Source organism: Hippichthys cyanospilos, chromosome 13 (genome assembly GCF_059441005.1).
Source record: "Hippichthys cyanospilos isolate Australia breed blue-spotted pipefish chromosome 13, RoL_Hcya_1.0, whole genome shotgun sequence".
Taxonomy (NCBI): Eukaryota; Metazoa; Chordata; class Actinopteri; order Syngnathiformes; family Syngnathidae; genus Hippichthys; species Hippichthys cyanospilos.
In genome coordinates, this window is record NC_142381.1 from 7772455 (window position 1) to 7791705 (window position 19251).

General features: G+C 40.8%; 2 protein-coding genes across 3 annotated transcripts in view; both read right to left on the reverse strand.

Annotated features, from left to right (window-relative positions):
• Position 1: 1 nt before the first annotated feature.
• tdo2a (tryptophan 2,3-dioxygenase a) lies at positions 2-6560 on the reverse strand. The gene is made up of 12 exons (XM_088431937.1): positions 6437-6560; positions 6249-6354; positions 6086-6176; positions 5157-5227; positions 3634-3761; positions 3369-3555; positions 2654-2761; positions 2436-2547; positions 2287-2344; positions 2037-2116; positions 1718-1808; positions 2-807 (listed from the first exon to the last, which is right to left on the reverse strand). Exons 1-12 carry the CDS (start codon positions 6553-6555, stop codon positions 654-656), a joined length of 1305 nt encoding a protein of 434 aa, XP_088288063.1. The 5' UTR covers positions 6556-6560; the 3' UTR covers positions 2-653.
• Positions 6561-12856: 6296 nt separating this feature from the next.
• The window catches only part of LOC148413684 (teneurin-3), a 181423-nt gene continuing 175028 nt past the window's right edge, over positions 12857-19251 (reverse strand). For both annotated transcript variants that reach the window (XM_088431015.1, XM_088431014.1), the window contains 3 exons: positions 17323-18934; positions 16973-17103; positions 12857-16132 (listed from right to left, as the gene is read on the reverse strand). In XM_088431015.1, the coding sequence (XP_088287141.1) occupies positions 15380-16132; positions 16973-17103; positions 17323-18934 (2496 nt within the window). In that variant the 3' untranslated portion in view covers positions 12857-15379. The remainder of the gene's footprint in view (positions 16133-16972; positions 17104-17322; positions 18935-19251) is intronic.

The window sequence follows — 19251 nt, forward strand, 5'->3', positions numbered from 1 at the left end:
GTCAATGTTAGGCTTTATTTAGGCATGCACAAACACTTATAATACAAACAAAAACTATGTACAACAAATATGTATTACCAAATTGTACAGATCCATGTGCAACGATTACATCAATCGCCTCATTAAAAAATACATTAAGCATTTTTTAAAATATAGCGCTTAGTTTCTTTTTGTTAGTGATGCTTCAGTCTCAGGGCTGTTCCTATTGATATTTTGACCTTTATGTCACAAAACAAAGCAACCAAAATATTAGCAAGTATGATACAGGTGAGCATAACAATATTAAATACAGTATACGGAAGTCAAACTGGGTTGGGTGTGATGAGTGTGTACCATATCGACATTATATACACATTGTTTTATATATATATATATATATATATATATATATATATATATATATATATATATATATATATATATATATATATATATATATATATATATATATATATATATATATATATATATTTTTTTTTTTAATGGCTAAGCTGTGCAAATTGTTTTAGATGCCGAACATCATTATTCCTTTTAATACTAATTGTATTTACATCCGTGCACATTGGAAAACAGTGTCTTATGTGGTTGTGTGGGAAGACAAACAAGATGAGTCTTTTTTATGTGTTTGTTTGGTTTCCTTTGAGTTTTCTACTCTAGTCTGAGTCCTCGCTACTGCAATAGGAGCTGTCACAGCACTCGGCCGTGTAGAGGAAGGTGTGGACGTTGGGGTTCAACTTTGGCACCCAGTGGCGAGGTACCAAGAATGTGGCCAGGTTGAACAAGTCCACAAAGACCTTGTAACGGTCACTGTGGGGAAAACAAAAAACACGTGTTTAAAGTAAACAGTAGCACGCAGGCTAACCAGATATCAAATGGGTTTATCAAAGCTTGGATATGGTCCATAATAACGTGAAAGGTTTATGTGTGTATGTGACGAACCGAATCTTTTGTGACTCAGTAATTTACATGTTTTGATACAATAGATGAACTAGTAAATTGTTTTGTGGACGGAAACCTAATATTAATTGCTCAATAACATTTATTGAGCAACAGCATGTGTCCCAACCCCAACATGAGAGCATGACTTGCATAATACCAGATTTGTTTTTTCTTTGCTGAGACTTTTGGCCTTGATCCATCCATTTTTGTGGGGGTGGTGGTGATGGGTGCGGGGTGTTACTTGCTCGCTACATGCTTGATATAAAAGTACTTTTTACGGAATTTGACCAAAGAACATTCAACGAAATGGTTAAGCCAAATATATTGATTGGAACAAAATGTCTTCTTGTGAATTTAATGTTCTTAACTAACTCAATGCCATTGATGAACACAGACATTAAAGATCCATTTTCACTTTACTACTGTACTGGCAGGGCCACAAATGTTCGCTCAAGCCGCCAGGCTTCATCGATTTCATCTGTAAAAGGCATTGCTAGAACGTGACAAGCTTGAGGGACTACTGCTAATCCTACCAACTATTCTGCTCCTATTGCAACCTCTACTACTGTTTATGGTAGGCCTACCACTAGGCATAAGAAAAAAAAATCTTTCTCACAGTCTGTCATGGGTAAAAGTCGATGAGGCTATTTTCCACTAGATGGTAGGCAGATATATGGACTAAAGCAATGGGACAAACTACACCTCGAGGAATAGTGTGGTGTAGTGCTTCTCTTCTTCTCTACAATGCAGGCTTGAATAACACACACACAAACAATACCTGACAGTGGATCTCAAATAATGGTACCCGGACGAGCCCCCCGTGCCTGCCTTGCTGCCAATCATCCGGTGCACCATGCATACATGATTGTCTACAACAACAACAACAACAGAAAAAGAAAAATAGTGAGACGTCAATTATTGATTCGCAAATGCCAGGGCAGGGGTGAGTAAAAATGTATTGAGTTGTAGTGGAACTGCTTCCCAAAGGTTTCTAACTTTTTAGTCGGGCAAACTTCCCTGCGCTGAGGCTATGAGCCAAACACTCGAGCGTTCCGTTTCATCATTGCTGCGTTTTTGTGCGGGATACACATACTCACATCTCCATTTTGTCATGAGCATGTCGATGTCCATCAGGGACGTGAGCAGCTGGAATGGAACCTGGAACCTGGGCTCCTCCCTAGTTTAAAAGAACACACACGATGGTTATTACCCGGTACCGCTACCCTAAAATACATAAAGTACTAATCTGACTACTGAAAGATTTCTAGGACTACCGACTGCAGTACTACTACTACTATTCTACTCCCACTACTAACAATCACGGGGGCTGTCTGTACATGTTGCTACCTGTAGAAGTAGATCATGAGAGCGCCTTGCAGAGCTTTGTAGGACAGCCGCCTCTCACCTAGTTGATGAAAAAGGGAAGATCAGTAACAACAATTGTATGACAGATTCTTAATCATTGAGTTCTACAAATATTCAGAAAGCATGCTGACCTTTACTGAGCAAATGCTCGTGACGCTTGACGTCAAACAAGGAGGTAAATACTTCCTTCTGTTTTAGCAGCTCGGCCATCATCTCCTCTTTGTCCTCACAGTCAGGCATTTGCTAATCACCACAAACATCACGTGAGTTCAAATCCACTTTCAATGTCAATTATGAGTGTATTATTACTACAGTATTATTATTATTGACATTATTATTTTTATCTTACCTCAATGTTTTGCTCTTCTTTATGGAGGCCGTCGAAGATGTTGATCTCTAGACTTTCCCAAAAGTTGAAGCCATCTGTTTCCAAGCCAGGGGTTCTCTCTAGCCATTCCTTTAAAGACAAGGGTTTCAGATTTAGCAAGTTAACGGTATTACAGTCACCACTACCTCCGACGCGTCCTGCCATAACTACAACTACTACTGTTACTACCACTATATTAATGTTCTAGTACTACTGCTGCTACTACTACCTACTACTTACACTGTATTCAATCATAGGATTTCTCCTAGAGTGGAGCCAAATAAATAGACTGAATCTTAAATTGCTATTACTAGTACTGTATCTACTTCTGCTTTAGCTAATAGTACTATAACTGCCACAGTTTACCAAATAATTTGGTTATCATTCTACTGATGCACCCAAGAGGTTCTAGTCGTGTCCTGAATTAATTCTCTTTCTAGTGAGGGAAAACTTTGTCGAAGAGAGACCTTAAAATGGCATGGATATCAAATAAATGATCTCGCTGTTTGCTACTACCATTACCTCCTACAACTTCACAAGTAATCAGTGGCACTGCTACATTGTTTGTCTTCTATCAGTTCTAATGACGCATATCCCTTCTAGTAAATAAACAGCCAGCCAAAATCAGTACAATCTGGTTAATAATACACATGTAACATATGTTAACGATGACAAGTATTATTTGTTTTTTCTTTACCTCGACCAGTTTCAAGAGTGTTGGCTCTTGTTCAGTGGCAAGCAGCAACTCGCCCTCCTGACCTTTGAAAATGTCACGGTAGTGCTGCCTGTTGTACGGCACCCTCAGGTTGTCAGGGACCCCAATTTTGTTTTCCAAAAGCCGAAACTGAAGGCTTTGGAAGCCGGAAGCTGGAGACAGATATTCCCTACACACAAAACCAACATCAAGTCAGCATGTTGCGTGGATAATTGAGAGGAAAAAAAAAAAAAAAACAGTGTCAAACCTAAAATCAAAAAAGTCCAAGGCTGTCATTGTCTCCAAGACGGCAAACTGTTCCACCAACAGCCTGAAGATTATCACGATCCTGTGAATGCGAGTGTTAACTTTGAGCATGTTGCGTTCATCTCGCACCTGTGGAGAGAAGACGTGTTTTCAATTGTTATTTTTTGTCTCATTCTCCACACTTCGACAAATTGTATCTGTAACATGCCTCCGGCGTGTTGTGAAAATTCAGCTCCTAAGACCAGTTTCACTTCGCAGCTTGAAATGAGGTAGGCATGTCAAACATCAGTAAATCAACAAAAAATGTCAAAAAGCCATGCTTTAAAAGTCATGTGAATTTTGATATTTTGCTTTGAAGCATCCATTTACGTGTAATTTCCCAATTTCAGTATCACCCCCGAAATCGTTTGAAAATTCAGCCAACAAAGCCACTCTCATTTAGCAGCATGGATTTTGGTTGGCATTTCCATAATGAGTGGGCCCACAAAGCAGTTTAGAAAAGCCCGTGCTTGTACCGTGTACTGTTTTGGTTTGGAACATCAATTTTATGTTGGTTTTAAGCAGTTCCTCAAAGACAAATCCTTTAAGGTCTTTTTAAAGACAAATCAGACATTTTGGGTGCACATGCACTCGCTCGTGAAAACTGACACATACTCATTCTTGTGCCGGGGTAAATTTAGTTTACAGTTTTCAGGAGTTTGGCAGACCAAGTTGCACCTTGCTGATCATTTCAGCAGACCAAGGGGGGGCTTCTTTTTTGTCCAATTTGAAGAAAGTAGACCAGGTGAAAATAGGTCCCAGTTGTGCACAAGCGCTTTACCGTGATTTTGTTAGATTAGGTTGAGGCACAGGCAGACTGATTCTGAACTCTGCAGAAATGTGTTGTTGATGTCATCGTATTTCTTTCAAAAATATGAGTACAACATTGTAGCATCCATCAGAGTTATTGCGAAAATCAATTCTTGGAATGAGTTTTTAATTGTTATCCTTATTACATTTGTTGAAAAACCACCCTGGACTATGACACTGCTATTAGACACATACAAGACAGATTGGAAATCCAAAATTGCGAAACATTTGAGTCTTTGTTAATGTGTAAGTGTTGGAGTGTGACGGTGAAGCTGAATGACTCATCATTGGATTGAGTATGAAACGTTTTGCATCTGATGAATGTCCTGCCTAATAGAAATTCACAAGCGAGCGTAAATAAATAGGATTGCCACTAAAGGAATTAATCAAGCCACAGTTCTCATCATCAATTCATCACCTTGGACTTTTTATACTTTTGATTGAAAGCCAAATGTTTGCAAAGAGCGACTCGCATTTGAGAACATTTTGCAGCATGAAAGGGCTAACTACTAAGTGAATAATTGAGAAAACAATCCACGGATCAATTGATGACAAACAAGGTTAATTGTTTGCTGTGGTTTGGATTGGATTTCAAGAGGTCGACTTTCACACAACAACAGCAGGAAGCTGGCACATATTAATCACGTAATGAGAGGAATGAAAAATGGGACTCACGTGTCCATTAATGAAGATCTGGCGGACTGAATCCAGCTCGAACAGAATCTGTTTAAACCACAGCTCGTAAGCTGCAGTAAAAGACAAAACACACATTGAGACTTGATGCTAGAGGTTGAATGGATATTGAGAAATTAATGTGAGCGGACAATGCTTTAAAACCACGAAATACAAGAAACAATATGAATAACATTTTGATTTTAATAGCAAGTTATTGCCATTTGTTACATATTGAATTGTTTTATATGTTAACGACTTCTCCATATAAATTGTTTTCATTTCATGTCATTAGTTTTTTTTAAACATTTTAATGCTATTTTTCATTTATTTAGTTTAATTTTTATAAATTTAATTACCCTTTTTGTATAGATGCAATTAAATATTTATAGTTTTATATTACATTTTACTTTTAATTGTATTTCATTGTTGTTTTTATTTAATGACATTTTTATTAAATGATTTACATTGGAAATGTGTTGCTCAAGAGGCACAGTGGAATCCGTCTCACATGTAGGGGTCGTGGGTTCGATTCTGACTCTAGCCTTTGTGCGCCTCTGTGTGCCCTGCAACTGACTGGCAACATTTTCAGGGAGTACCTTGCCTGCTGCTCTGAGATACTGGGGTCGGTTGGCATTGCAATTTTTAACTCATGAATTATTTGACATTTTCATTGCCAAAATATTGCAATTAATACAAATGCTTTATTAATTTTTTAGGACAAATAAGCCTCCCTGTATTGGCTGCTTAAACATACGTAAAACGAAGCCAGTAACTAATGTTGAAAAATATGAAAGATCCAGTAAATTGGTTTGTAATGATTTCTTAGTGTTTATAATCTCACTATAAGCAAACTACAAACCTTTCCTGAATTAGCCCTTTTACAACGTGACGCAGACATGAATTTTTCTCAATGTTAGAACGCTGTTCACCTTGATGTGTGACGATGAAGAGGTGCTCGTCATGAATCTTGTTGCCCTTCAGCTCACTTTGCAGCACTTGGGCCGTCACAATTTTATCCAGCTTGGGGGAGACAAACGAAATACTTAGACATTTCCAAAGTGACAGATAGTGTGATAGGTGATGCTTTTGTACCTTGAGGTAATCTCCATAGATGATCCCTCCTTTACTGGCCTTGTTGACGCCTGCCTGAGAGGCATCCTGCTCTTCTTTATGGTCCAGAGGCTGGTTCCGAAATAACCTGGGAAAAAAACAGACCGATTAAAGGATCAAATACCACATGAAAAATCAAGTCTTATTAATATCAAGAAGACGAAACGTACAAATGCCTCTTCTCAAAATACGGGCATCCACTCATGACTTGTACAGATCTGTCGCAACAAATGATATCACACTCTTGGAAATGCCTAAATATACTAAAATTGTCTTCTGCGTGTTGCATGTTTTTAAAGCTTGTCATCCTCCAATCAGAGGCGAAACCACTCATTGTCAGCTGGTACGCCTCCGCTCTGTTTACCTTGAACCCCATCATGAATCCGTGGACTTTGTTTGAGTAGTTTTAAGGCGCGGTCACGAGACTGCATCGGAGCCGTAATTGTAAGAAAAAAAAAATATGTGAGAAATGTATACATTTTCCCAGAAAAGTGCATCAAATCACTTCACTTTTTAAAATTTTCATATTCATATTTTTTCCATAATCTCATAATACTACTACACATCAAAACACGAGTGTTTTTGTTTGGGGACAATGTTCATAACTCAAAATACTTCTCTCAATATTAACCCATTGAAATGATTGGAAACACCATTAATTCCTTCCGGCGTTCTCTCGAAACAACAAATTATTGAAATATTTTTTTATAAGTGTAATTTATAAAAATCAATAAGCAATGACATAAATAGTAATTGTATAAATATGCCATGTAGTATTAAAAGCTTGTGCCGTCCTAAAGACATGTTTATACACTTTTTATTCATTTATTTGGTTTATTTATAACACCTTTAAACCGCACAACAAATTATTATTTGAAATGCTTGATATCATTTGCTGTACTTTAATATTTTAATTAAGCATTCATGTTTGTGTATTATAAATAGTGAGGTGCATATTTTACGCTGTGACTTTTCTTAATAGAAATGCTGTTTACCTAGGACCCACCACCTTAGCATGACGGTGCATCTTTTCACAATGCCATGTTCAGAAAACTTACAAATGAGGATAAAATAATGAAACTTTGTACTCTCATCGACAGTGTTTACAGGTCACAGGAGCCATAAAAAGTCCTCAGCTCTTCACATCCACTCTTTTTGGGTCGGTGGACTCGGCTGTAAATATTTGTCTTCCAGTTAATATTTTGTTCAGCGCTATCAACAACTAACTCACATGTCTGGTTTTCTGTCTGGGTGTAGCCTTATAATTGTTATTGTCACGTGTATAGAATTTTGGCTGGACAACATGGGTGTACAGTTTGATTTCGGGACACAAACTGTTCGGAGACCATTTCGGTAATCGGATTCTTTAAACTCTAGTATACTTGGCCATACACTGGTTAATTGGAAAACCTAGACATTTTTTTGTTTTTTGGAGGGAAAAGTTTAACAGTTATTTGTGGGGTCACTTTAAAGTAGCGCGCTTCACACAACGCTTTGCAACTCTCACATAAACATTACGTCACACTCGTTGCCATTGTAAAATTCTTGTGACACTTGCACATGTGACAAATGCTATGATTTGACTTCATTCAATGGGAGGGAGGGAAAAGGAAGAGCGAGACCCTTCACATTGTTACAGGTGGGAATTTGACCATCATTTTCAGTCAAAATGAGAGCTTTTGACCTCTTTCTTCCACTTGCATGGTTCTTCAAATGTCTTCCTCACAGTCGAAGGCTCACTAGGCATCATTAAAAGTCCCTCCGTCTATGCGGGATCATTAGCACGCTTGTTTTTCTCACCAAGGCTTCTCATGAGGAGTCCCGGCCGCCAGCTGCTTTGAGCTGCTGCTATGGCCTCGGAAACATCACAGGCGTGATAACGAGAAGCTATTTCTGAATGGGGACGGGAGCAAGGAGACCGTGTAAGCTTTGCTTGGCCTCTCATGAGGCCAGATGATAACGCCAGATAAGGCCGCACGTGTACCACCTGTGAGGTCTCAGCCACTCGCTTTACAGTACATATATGTACAGTACTCATGCACTATGATCTTTTTTGCAGCAAACATATGCCAATGTGGTAACATGCTAGGGCAGTGGGTGACTCACTTTTTTTTTTTCCAGGAATCAAACGAAGGCTCGTAGAAGATACAGAAAACACTTTTTTTTTCCGCAAACAAATATACTTTTCTTTTTTTTTTTTCCACTGCAAGGGTTATTCCAAAAATGAACTGATGGAAAACAACTTCCAGTCTTGAGCTAGAAGGATGCTAAATTTGGAGAGTTTGAGTTCGAACTTGAAATTTAGAAGTTTAATAACTTTCGATTTATACAAACCTGTTCTTAAAACGTGCATGTGTACAAAAAGGAGAGCTTAAGAAAGAAATAAACCAATCTTTGCAAAAGATCACATTAATTTTGAAAAAGCACAAATGTGGGTCCCTACCTGAAATATCCATCCATTTTGTTAGCCGATTCTCCTCAACAAAGGTTGCAGGCTTGCTGGTGCCTATCCCAGCTGTCTTTGGGCTGTAGATGGTGTACACCCTGAACTGGTTACCAACCAATCACAGGGGTCACAGAGACGGATGTCTTTTCACACCCACAAACACACTTAAGGGTAATTCTGAGTGTCAAATATACCGGTCAGGTTCACCATTTGTGAGAAACACAACGAAGTAGAAAAAGCATTTTTCCTTTCTCATGCACGAGGAGAACAGAGGAGGACCGCATTAATGCAATTCGTTCTGAAAACCTTCGCTGCACACTCTCTTTTTATTCGCTCAAGAAGTTCCTGATCAGAAGTCATTGCTGCACTGGAGGATTTGGGAGGGGAGACATTTGGCAGCAATGTAAACAATTGGGAGAGACATATGGGAACAAAGGAAACGATTAGCTTGGGAAACCCAATTTGAGCAGCAACCTGTATGCAGTTATGTAAATTAGGTAAAGTTACAATTAGGTAAAGATTGTCAAGTTGGTCAGAGAATGAAGGGACCCTTTGAGTTCTCTCTGAATTCAGACGTGCAGGCAGAGGCCAGATCATTTGCAGGGTAGCAGGGTTAGCGCTCATGAAAGAGGTCTGGTAGAACATATGGTTAAAAATTTTCTTAAGCCAAGCAGACCTGGGCATAATTTACTCTAGTCCTTGCACTCGATGATGCACTTGATGGCCTTACTTGATCTGGAAGGAAGTCCATGGAAAATGTAACCGAGAGAAATATGGACTGGCAAGGAGCCTAAGAGTCTGACGTCTAGCCAGTGATGTATTAGGGTTGGACGCAACATACACCAAAGAGGTGTCAGGAGCCGGCGAGGTGGTGAAGATGGGAACCGGGTGCCAAAAAAAGATTGAGCAAAACGGACCCACAGCTATCTGCCGGTTCAACCCAAGGCAAATGATAACCCACTAGCAATGCTAAGTTACACGCTATTAAATGAAGACAATCTCATTTCAAATTTGATAGATACATTAATATAGTATGAACATTCAGGAAGAAATATCTATAGGTTAGCCATCTAATTTTATAGTTGTTTATGAGAGCATCTTTTGGAAATGTCCTGCATTGGTGAAGGTTTGCATCTGCATATTTTAAAAGCTGAACCTTCTCTTAGCTCTGTGCTTTTTTAAATTACTGACTTGTCATTAACAAGCTCTTATGTCCGTTATGATTGTTTAACCCAGCTTGATTGCACGTTCCCACTCAATGTACCAATGAATCTCTCATGCGCACTTACGTGCAACATCCGGTATGTAACGCATGTTCGGGTGTGACGCGATGTGCAGGGAGGCTCTTGTAATGTTGCGCGGCCTTTGAAGTTACGCCTGTTCCTGCCAAGGCCGGCGGTCCCGACGGTCCACCGCCCCCGCTGCGCCACTGTGGTCTCAGCGTGAGGCTGCAGCTGGAACTCCGGTTTAGTCATTCTCTTTGATGCCTCCTCATTTAACCTGAGGGGGCTGCGAGGGGAGCCAGGGGGGGTCTCTGCCTACTCGCCAATCAACCCTCAGCAATTTATGAAGTGACTTGAGTTCACCTGGGTGAAGCTGCCACCCCCACCCCACCACTTCCACCACCACACACACACACACACACAGCCTATGCAAAAATTGAATGAAATCGGGTGTTGCATGTGCTTCCTTTGTGTTGCTTGATGTTGTAAAAAATTCTGTTTGTGCAAGGTATTAAAAAGGCATAGTATGTTGTGTTTAAAAATAATTGTGGACAAGACTTTAAAAAAACATTAAATTGAATAAGGTTTATCTTTTTTAACCCTTTACTGGGCACAGCAGCTGCTTAGGCTGATAGCCTAAACAGGCAAAAGGCTCAAAAGCATCCCTAACAGGCATTTCTTAATTTCTAACAGACCCCTAAAGTTCTATAAAATCCTGAAAATTCTTGCCTGTTAGGACAATAGAAAAACGTGTGCCTATTAAAGGTCATTTTTGCCTGTTTAGACTATTGTCTGAAAGCGCCCGCTGTGCCTGTTACAGGGTTAATAACACATCTACATGTTTACAATAAGGCATTTTTAAAGACCATGTCTAGTAAGAGACATTTAAAAAAAAAAACAACTTGTAAGCTGTTTATTTAAATCATACATATGCAGTAAGGCTTTCTCTTTTTAATGGCATGCAAGGTAAGATGTGTATTTTCTTCCTAAGATGTGTATTTTCTTTTGAGAAAATGAACATCTAAGACATTTTTTTTCAACTATCAAATACTGTAGTTTGGCGATTAAAAAGTAACACACAGAGAAACACATAGAAAAAAAAAAGAAGAGATAAAAATATGGACAAAGCTGACTATATGTGTTATTTTCTTGAACCAAACATTCAAATTGTAACTTAGCAACCTTTTTTAATGACCGACTGTGAATAGTAAGGCATTTAAAGAAACACAACTGTAAAGCTTTTTTTTTTTTTTTTTAAAGACCACAAAAGCATACTTCCAGTTCATACCACAGCAGTATCGATTTAAGTGACTGGCTGTCATGACTTGGGGTGCATTTTTCTCACGCACACATCAGTGGTGCAAGAGAAATGAAGGGTGACGGATGTATTTGCATTTGGTGTATTTGGCTTGCGTTCACCTCCATACGTTTAACTATAATCAGTAAGTGCTAAGCACATGTGATGATAAGGAGGCAGCGAAGTCAAAAAAAGACTTGAAAGATGAAAACCAGAGATGATTGTGCTCCCATTTAAGTTTGGAAAATCTTCTTTGAAGTGTGATATGAAAAAGAAGCATGTCAGTGTTATTCATATCAATTTAATGTGTTTACTTTCAAAGACTTGATGGTGAGGTGTAAAAAGGAAAAAAGGAGTGCTTTTTTTTTCTACCACTTAGACATGAAACTGCATGAATTTGATTGGATTTTTTTAAGTGACCTTATGGTTATTTTTATTTCATTCCTAACAAAAGGATAGACTTTCATCGCTGTAATGATTACTAGAAAATCAGGACTTATCTGATAGGAGTCAAACATTTTTCTCAAAATAAGAGAACGTTTCAGAAAATTTTGTAATTTAAAAAACAAATGTTTTCTTGAAAAAAAAAAACATTTGAGTATGATAGGATGATAAATAATCAACTTCATGCAATTGTTATTGAACTTCAATGTAAATAATGTATCTATGTATCTGCATTTAATTAACTTATTTGCAAGTCCATCAACAGTGTAAAAATGTCTTTAGAATGATATTGGTTGGTATTATTTGAGAAGGAGCTATTGTTTAGTGGGTGCGCCAAAGACTAAGAGGCAGCTTGCTTACGTGAGCTGCCTTCATGAAATATTTCTAATGAAACAATGAAATATTTAGTCAACAGGCGGTGGGTTGAATGGCATTATGCCCCGAAAATGTGATATTGAGCGACACTAATACCATCAATTGTATATGACACATCACCAGATTCATGGAAACAGGCTCGTAAAAGCATTGGTTAATATTGAAATATATATATATATATATATATATATATATATATATATATATATATATATATATATATATATATATATATAAAATTAAATTAAATTAATAAATTAAAGAAATAAAATAATGTATAGTTGCAAATCTGCCCTAAATAGAAGTTCTTGATCAGGACAGGAACGTAATGACTGGTTTCCGTCCCACAAAATATCAGTCAAGACAAGGAACAAACTCGCCTATGTGAACACACCGCTTCATCTCCATTGTTGCATTCTGCATTGCAAATTCAGCGTTCCTCATGGTTGCAGTTTGCACGGTGCCAGGTACTGTATATGCATGTAGTGAGAGAACCCACGCGGGCTCGGAGAGAACATGCAAACTCCACGCAGGAAGCAAGGTGGATTTCAACTAGAGTCTAGGAACTGTGAGGCGGACGTGCTAACCACTGCTCTACCATCACTATTTTCCATTAGATTCCATTAAAATGAACCTCCATGAAATTCTTAGATGAGAAATTGGCCTTGAAAAATTTTGAACTAAAAAACAACCTCAACATTTGACTGAAAAAAAATCCTGCAAAATAAAAGGAAAAACAGCACCTGGTGATTTTTTTAAACAGACATGAGCGCTTATATTAAGATCAACATGCAAAGAAACCATCCAAAATCCATCTGAACTTTATTAGTTATGTATAAACACAAACATAAATTACTGGTAGTTTCATCATTTACAAAAAGCGGGTTCCCGTGGGGTGCCCGAGGAGTCCATTTATGTCCTTTCTCCCTTTTTTCCCCTGCACACAATGAACACTTTCTATTTAAACATGGAAACAGTTTTTTTTTTTCAAAAAGCATCAAACATGTTGAAGTTTACAAGTGCTAAATCTCATATACATGTCTTTTTTCTATTGTTTTTTAGGCATGATTTCAAAAACAAACATTTGCTTTGCCCATTGATGACATAATGTGCTCGCTTGCCAAGCACAAGTGCACACAATGTAAACATTTCCTGGTCATACAAGAACTGCAGTGAAGCTGGACTTTGTGAAAACAAACTAACACCAAGGAAAAAGGTAAAATGGAAAAACATCATTGAAGACGCAAAGCAGCGATGAACGGGCCCTCACACCCCCTTTTTCAAACACTGACGCCTTGCTCGGACCATGAAGCAGGCGAAAAAGAAAAAATATATATCTTCACATTTCAGTCTCGACAATCTGGTAAGAAACCAGCTTCCATTTGGGGCTCCTTTGGTCGGAATACGTAGAACAATACCTAGAATTGGCCCATAACGATTGATTTAAATCAGAATGTCACATCTTTTGCTTTTGGGCTTGGTTTGTTTCATTGAGACTTTTTCCTGCGTCTTGTCATGATAGCCAAGTCGGCCAAATTTCATGTTGATTAGTAAACCTGGCGTGAGTGGCTTGTTTTTTCTTCTTTGAGAATGATCATCAAACTTTGAATTGGCCCAAAAAGGGTATATCAAAATGGCTGACTTTCCTGTTGTATTTCCAGGAGACGCTACTGAGTGACTTCAGTGATTAAGACCCCTCAGATCTGTTTTTTCATAAGAATTTGCAAAAGTTAGCGGGTGTATTTTGGAGTCTTCATCAAAAAGGCCACCCATTCATTCAGTCAGTCAGTCATTCATTCATTCAATAACTAAAGAGCGATTCCAAGAGAACCTCTACGCAGCGCCACGTGGTGCTTGGGCCCCAAAAATAAGCTCGTTCTCCCTTCACTGTTGCTCCATTTGAGAGTCCAGAAGGCTTTTTGTGCTACAGAGGATGTGACCTGTATCGCCCAGCTTAAGGCTCGGTGACTTTAAAAGTCCCCCCACCAACTCGCAATGCACAGCATTGCTTTCAACTTGGTACATTTTTCTTTTAATTTGATTGTTTACAAAACAGCGACCAGGGACATACACTTACTCACAAAAACTGAGGGGTATTGGGATGCATGAAAATCTTTCGTTCCGGATCAGTTCAATGCATCATGAGATACATTTGTTTTCCTCGTGGCCATTGATGCTCACTACATGTTGCTTTATTGTTTTTCTTCCTCTATGTTGTGAGAAATAATTTGTAACCCAGTTGTAACTGCAGTTCTGTGCCTAAGTGCTGGTCGTGATAGTGGTGGCCGTGTCTATTATCGACTACCGTAGCCCACAAAGTTGAATTTACTCAATAAGTGCCCTTTGGGGTTGTAGTGTAGCTAGCAATTTAGCACAAGCACTTACGCGAAAGGGAGTCTAGTTGCTGAATAGATGCGTAGCCCGGGTGCACCAGGAGTTTGATTGAACATTCATATGTTGATAATAGATAATAGAACAGTAGACCTCAGCTATTTGCAGAGGTTTGTGATTGGGCCTGCCTGTGAATAGCAGAAATCCATGTACAGTATAATGCCGACGATTAAAATACATTGATTGGGGGCGGTGTTGAGAAAAATTGTAAACATAAAAACAAGTAGAAAAATACTGGTAAAAGAAGAGTAAAAAATCTGTGGCCACTGAACCACAAGTAAGGGTCTGCATTAAATACTTGAGCAATTTTTCTATATTATACATTTAGAACTGATACGAAATGAGTTAACTGGGAATCATGTGAATTACTGTGATAAAAGATTCCTAATCAACTGGCTGTAGAGCTGCAAAGATTAATCAATCAAAAAGTAATTGATTCTCGAAACGATGGCAATTTTTATTAAATCAAGTAATTGTTTTGCGATCTAGTTTAATTTAAAATTTTCAGCTGATGATGTGAAGGGACATCACTGGAAACCCTTCTGAGGAGCTACGTTTTTTTTTATGGGTTTGGGTGAAGAAAAGAGTTGGAGGGGAAAAAAAATACCAATGGTCAGTCAGAATGTTTTAAAATTGGCCTCTAGTTCCTCTTAAAAAAATGAGGGATTCATTTATTCTTAAAACAAAGCATATTGATTTTTTGGGGGGTGGGTGGGTGGAATGGATTAAAAGCATTTAAATTCGTTATAATGATAAATCTTGATGAGATAAAACTGGGAAATGTGAGTTACCAGCTTTGCCGCCAAAGATCTTCAAGAACAAAGACCTAAGATATACCAGGGATAAACGGGGCATGACTAGCAAATTTAATTTCAGCCAAATATCCCTAAGCTTTTGTGAGTCATGTAAAACACAAACAGTCACCCCTAACGTTCTGTTACCTCTTCCCAATCTCATTTTGCCTCAGAAGGTGGATGTTGTCGGCGCTGTCTGCCAGCTCGGGGTACTGCTCGGCGGAAAGGGCGTAGTAGCCGTCATATCCGAGCACCTTGCCGCTGCTCAGCAGCTGCCGCTTCTCGCCCTCAGTCCACGGCCGGCCTCCCTCCTCGCCGTCGCGCAGTCGCTTCTGCTCCCTCGCCCAGGCGCCCGCCAAGGCGCGCTGGCGGGCCAGCTCCGCCACGCGGGCTTTCTCCTCGTCCACGGTGGCGCCGTAGCGCACGTGCAGCGCCAGGGCTCCCGCGCGCACCTCCACGTCGGCGAAGCGGCGCGTGCGACCGTCCATGACGGTGGTGGACTGCGACACGCTGACGTTGACGCCGTTCTCCAGCGTCTTGTGGCCGCTGGTCAGGTGCAGGGCTGCCAGGTCGGCGTCTGGTAGGCCCGGCTTGACGAAGTGGTGCGTGTCCCGCCCCTCCACGGTGAAGTGGAGGTCCTCCAGGTAGAAGGCATTGTTAAGGATGCTTGCCACCTTGATGCAGTCCTCGCCCGCCATGTTGAGGGTGTGCGCGTGTACGCTGCCCTTGTAGATGGCGAACATGACAGCGCGGCCCACTGGGGAAGCCGCCGCAGAGAACCACAGCCAAGGCTTCTCGCCGCGACGGCCTCGCCGCAGGTGCACTTCAGGCAGACGCTCAAAGGACAGGAGCGACTCGGCCTGGCGGGTGACTTCACGCTGCACTCCCGAGATTGACTGCAAGGACGCAGCAGAAGCAAGAGGTAACACGGATTTTAATAAGACTTTCCCTGCCACGTTCTCACTTTTTTTTCTTGGGGGAAAAAAAAAGATATGATTTCTCTGATGAATAATAGTTCTTTAAAAAAAATCCTTTAAAAAAATAAAAAGAATACTACTAAAAAAAACGCGAACACCTCAAAAAGGCACAAAATGTCTCGATAAATTAGCAGATAGCACATTGATACTGCAGGCTTTTCCTCTCTGCAGCCAAATGCACACGGATCCCCCTTGAAACTTCCTGTTAGGGACCAAAGCAGGTAGCCTTACATTAAAAACCACACTTTCAACTCCACAGCAATACCAAACACACTGCATGTGGTAGCACCAGACAGCAGCGAGAAAATGTATTCAGTTGTCTGAACTACACTGTTTGCTTTATTATGCAAATAAGAGCCAATTATAAGTAATATTCTCTTAGAAATGCATAATAGCAGCTTCATAACACACTTATACAAAGTAAGGAAATGAAGTGTTATTGCTTCTGCCTGCATTCCGAATAAAAAGTGATGCATCTGAGAGTTGTGCAACATTGGAAAGAAAAAAAATACTAAGAGCAGAAACTTTCCAACTTGTGACCCCCCCCCCCCCCTTTCTAAGAACGACTTTATTTTTTAAGATAAAAGTCACTTGATTACAAAATCAACGCAAATATTTATAGAGCGAAGTCAGGCTACCAAAGGAACATGATGTCGTCTGGTGCAACTTACCATCTCTGAAAAATACTACTACTATATTTTCATAAATATTAATGAAAAACCAAACATGTAAACAATTGCTAATTTAGACTGGACTCACCGGCAAATCATCCCACAGCTGACTCTTCCTCAGCTCGTACGATGGCATACTCAGGTCAAACTTTGGCACGGGAAAGCCAGGAATGGTGTTGTGAAGATGAAAGCCAAAAGTTACCAGCCAGCTGTTCACATCTGTGCGAAAAAAGATAGCAAAACAATTTTAAAGACCAAAGAATCTTATCTTCGAAATAGCTCTACTTTAGACAAGCAGTAATTTTCCTGTTATTTCCTGACATTTATTAGACAACAAAATAGAAGTGCCGTCAGAGTAACTATTTGCTGCCTGACATCACGGAATAGAATTGCAATAATGATCTCGTAAAAGCTTTTCCGACCGCACGGATTTCTTACCTGCCACATACTCTCTCACTTCGTGAACTTTGCTAATGGGGTTGTTATTCCGAAACATGTAAAGGTTAAAAGGTGCCGGCTCCTTGCCAACATCCCTCAGGGTGGAGACATCCGGCACGGTCCACCTGCCGGACATAATGTCGTAGTCCCTCTCGCCAAAGTGTAGCAGCTTGGTGAGCTGGTCGTACAGACCCCCGTGGAAGCCCAGCACCAGCTGGAAATCTGGGTTGGAGTCAAAATAAACCTCGCCGTAGGCCGTGTACTGCAGCTGCTTGACCAGCAGACCGTTACTGGTGAAGACGGCCAGAGGAGTGCCAGTGTTGTCGCAGGCAATGTAGAACTCCTCACCGCTGCTGATCTCCATGGCAAACAGGTGGCCCTGCAGGTCGTAGTACAGCGAGGTGATCTCCGAGCTGGAGTGGTTGTAGACGTGGGTAATCCGGGCCGGGTAGCTTAAATCGGCGTAAAAGTACTGCAAGTGCTGGCCTAGGCTGGTCTTGGAGGACACCCTGCGACTGAGCCCATCGTAGCGGTACTGGATGGTCCACCCGCTGCTTTTGCTATACACCCGCAGCAGGAGTCCCTTGGAATTGTACTCGAAGATTTCGGCTCCTCTCTGGCGAAGGAATCCGTCTTCATCCATGCGGTACTGGATGTCCCCGAGGCGGGTGATGCGGTCCCTGAGGTCGTAGCGAAGAGGAAGGAGTCTTGCGCTGTTCCCGGCATTGAGCAGGTGCAGGTTTCCGTTGAGGTCGTATGTGTAGCGCCAGGTCACCTTCTCATTCAGGTAGACAGTCTGCAGCTGGCCATCCACATCGTACTCGTAGCTATACTTTGTGGTGTTAGCAAAGGGTCCAATCTTGATCTCGCGCCTGGTGACACGGCCTACGTCATCGTACTGGAAAGTGATCCAGTACATGAGCGAGCGGAAGATCTCGTACTGTATCTCCTTGATGCGACCGTGAGCGTCAAAGTGCTTGGTGTAGGTCATCACCGCCGTGGAGATGATCTGGTTGATGTCGTAGTAGATGACGCCGAATTTGCCGAACTGTTCCACCTTGCCGGATATGTCGTCAAACTGGTAGAGGTCAATAGGCAGAGGCGTCTCGTTGATGACTCCCTGAACGCTGGTGACGCGCAGGCTATTGTCGTATGTGTAGTCGAAGCGGGCATTGACCATGCCGTCTTCGCTGAAGCGGAAGATTTGACGGTCTACCAGAGGTCCCACTTGCCGGTACCGGATGGAGCAGATGAAACCATCGCTCTGCAGGTTGACAGTCTTCAGGACCCCCGCAGTCTCATCATAGGTGAAGCTGACCCGGGTGCTGTCATAAAGGATCTCAGAGAGCTTGTTTTGACGCCGGTAGCGGTAGAGCACCCGGCGGCCGGTGCCAAAGTGGGACACCCTGAGCAGGAGGCCGTCTTCGCTGTAGTCCACAGCCACCGAGGCGTTGCTCTCCGGTGGGTGGTAGAGGTTTCGGTAGTAGCCCACAGAGCGCATCGTCTGCATGGTGTAGCGGGCCACGCTGGGCATGGTGATGCCTGAGAGACGGTCCAATGAATCAAAGTCGAAGATGTACTGGCGCTGACTGTGGAGTAGCAGAACCATGGACTGGAGAACCAAAACAGAGAAACCAAGTGACTTATTTGGTTATTTACTTTAGAGCTAACAAAAATGTCACTTTAATCATACCTTGATTTTTGAATGCCTTAACTCACAAGAATTCCACTACGGTATGTATCTTTAGGGGTGTCAAATTAGCAGAATAATTGCAAAACTATAATTACATTCACTGTTAAAGGACTATTTTCTTAATTGTGTTCATCGCCTTTTTAATCAAACTTTGTGCTTTCTGTATGTTGATTTGATCCATTTTATCGTTTTGCCTTTTTGTGCTTAGGTATTTGTGGATTGGAAAACATAACCTG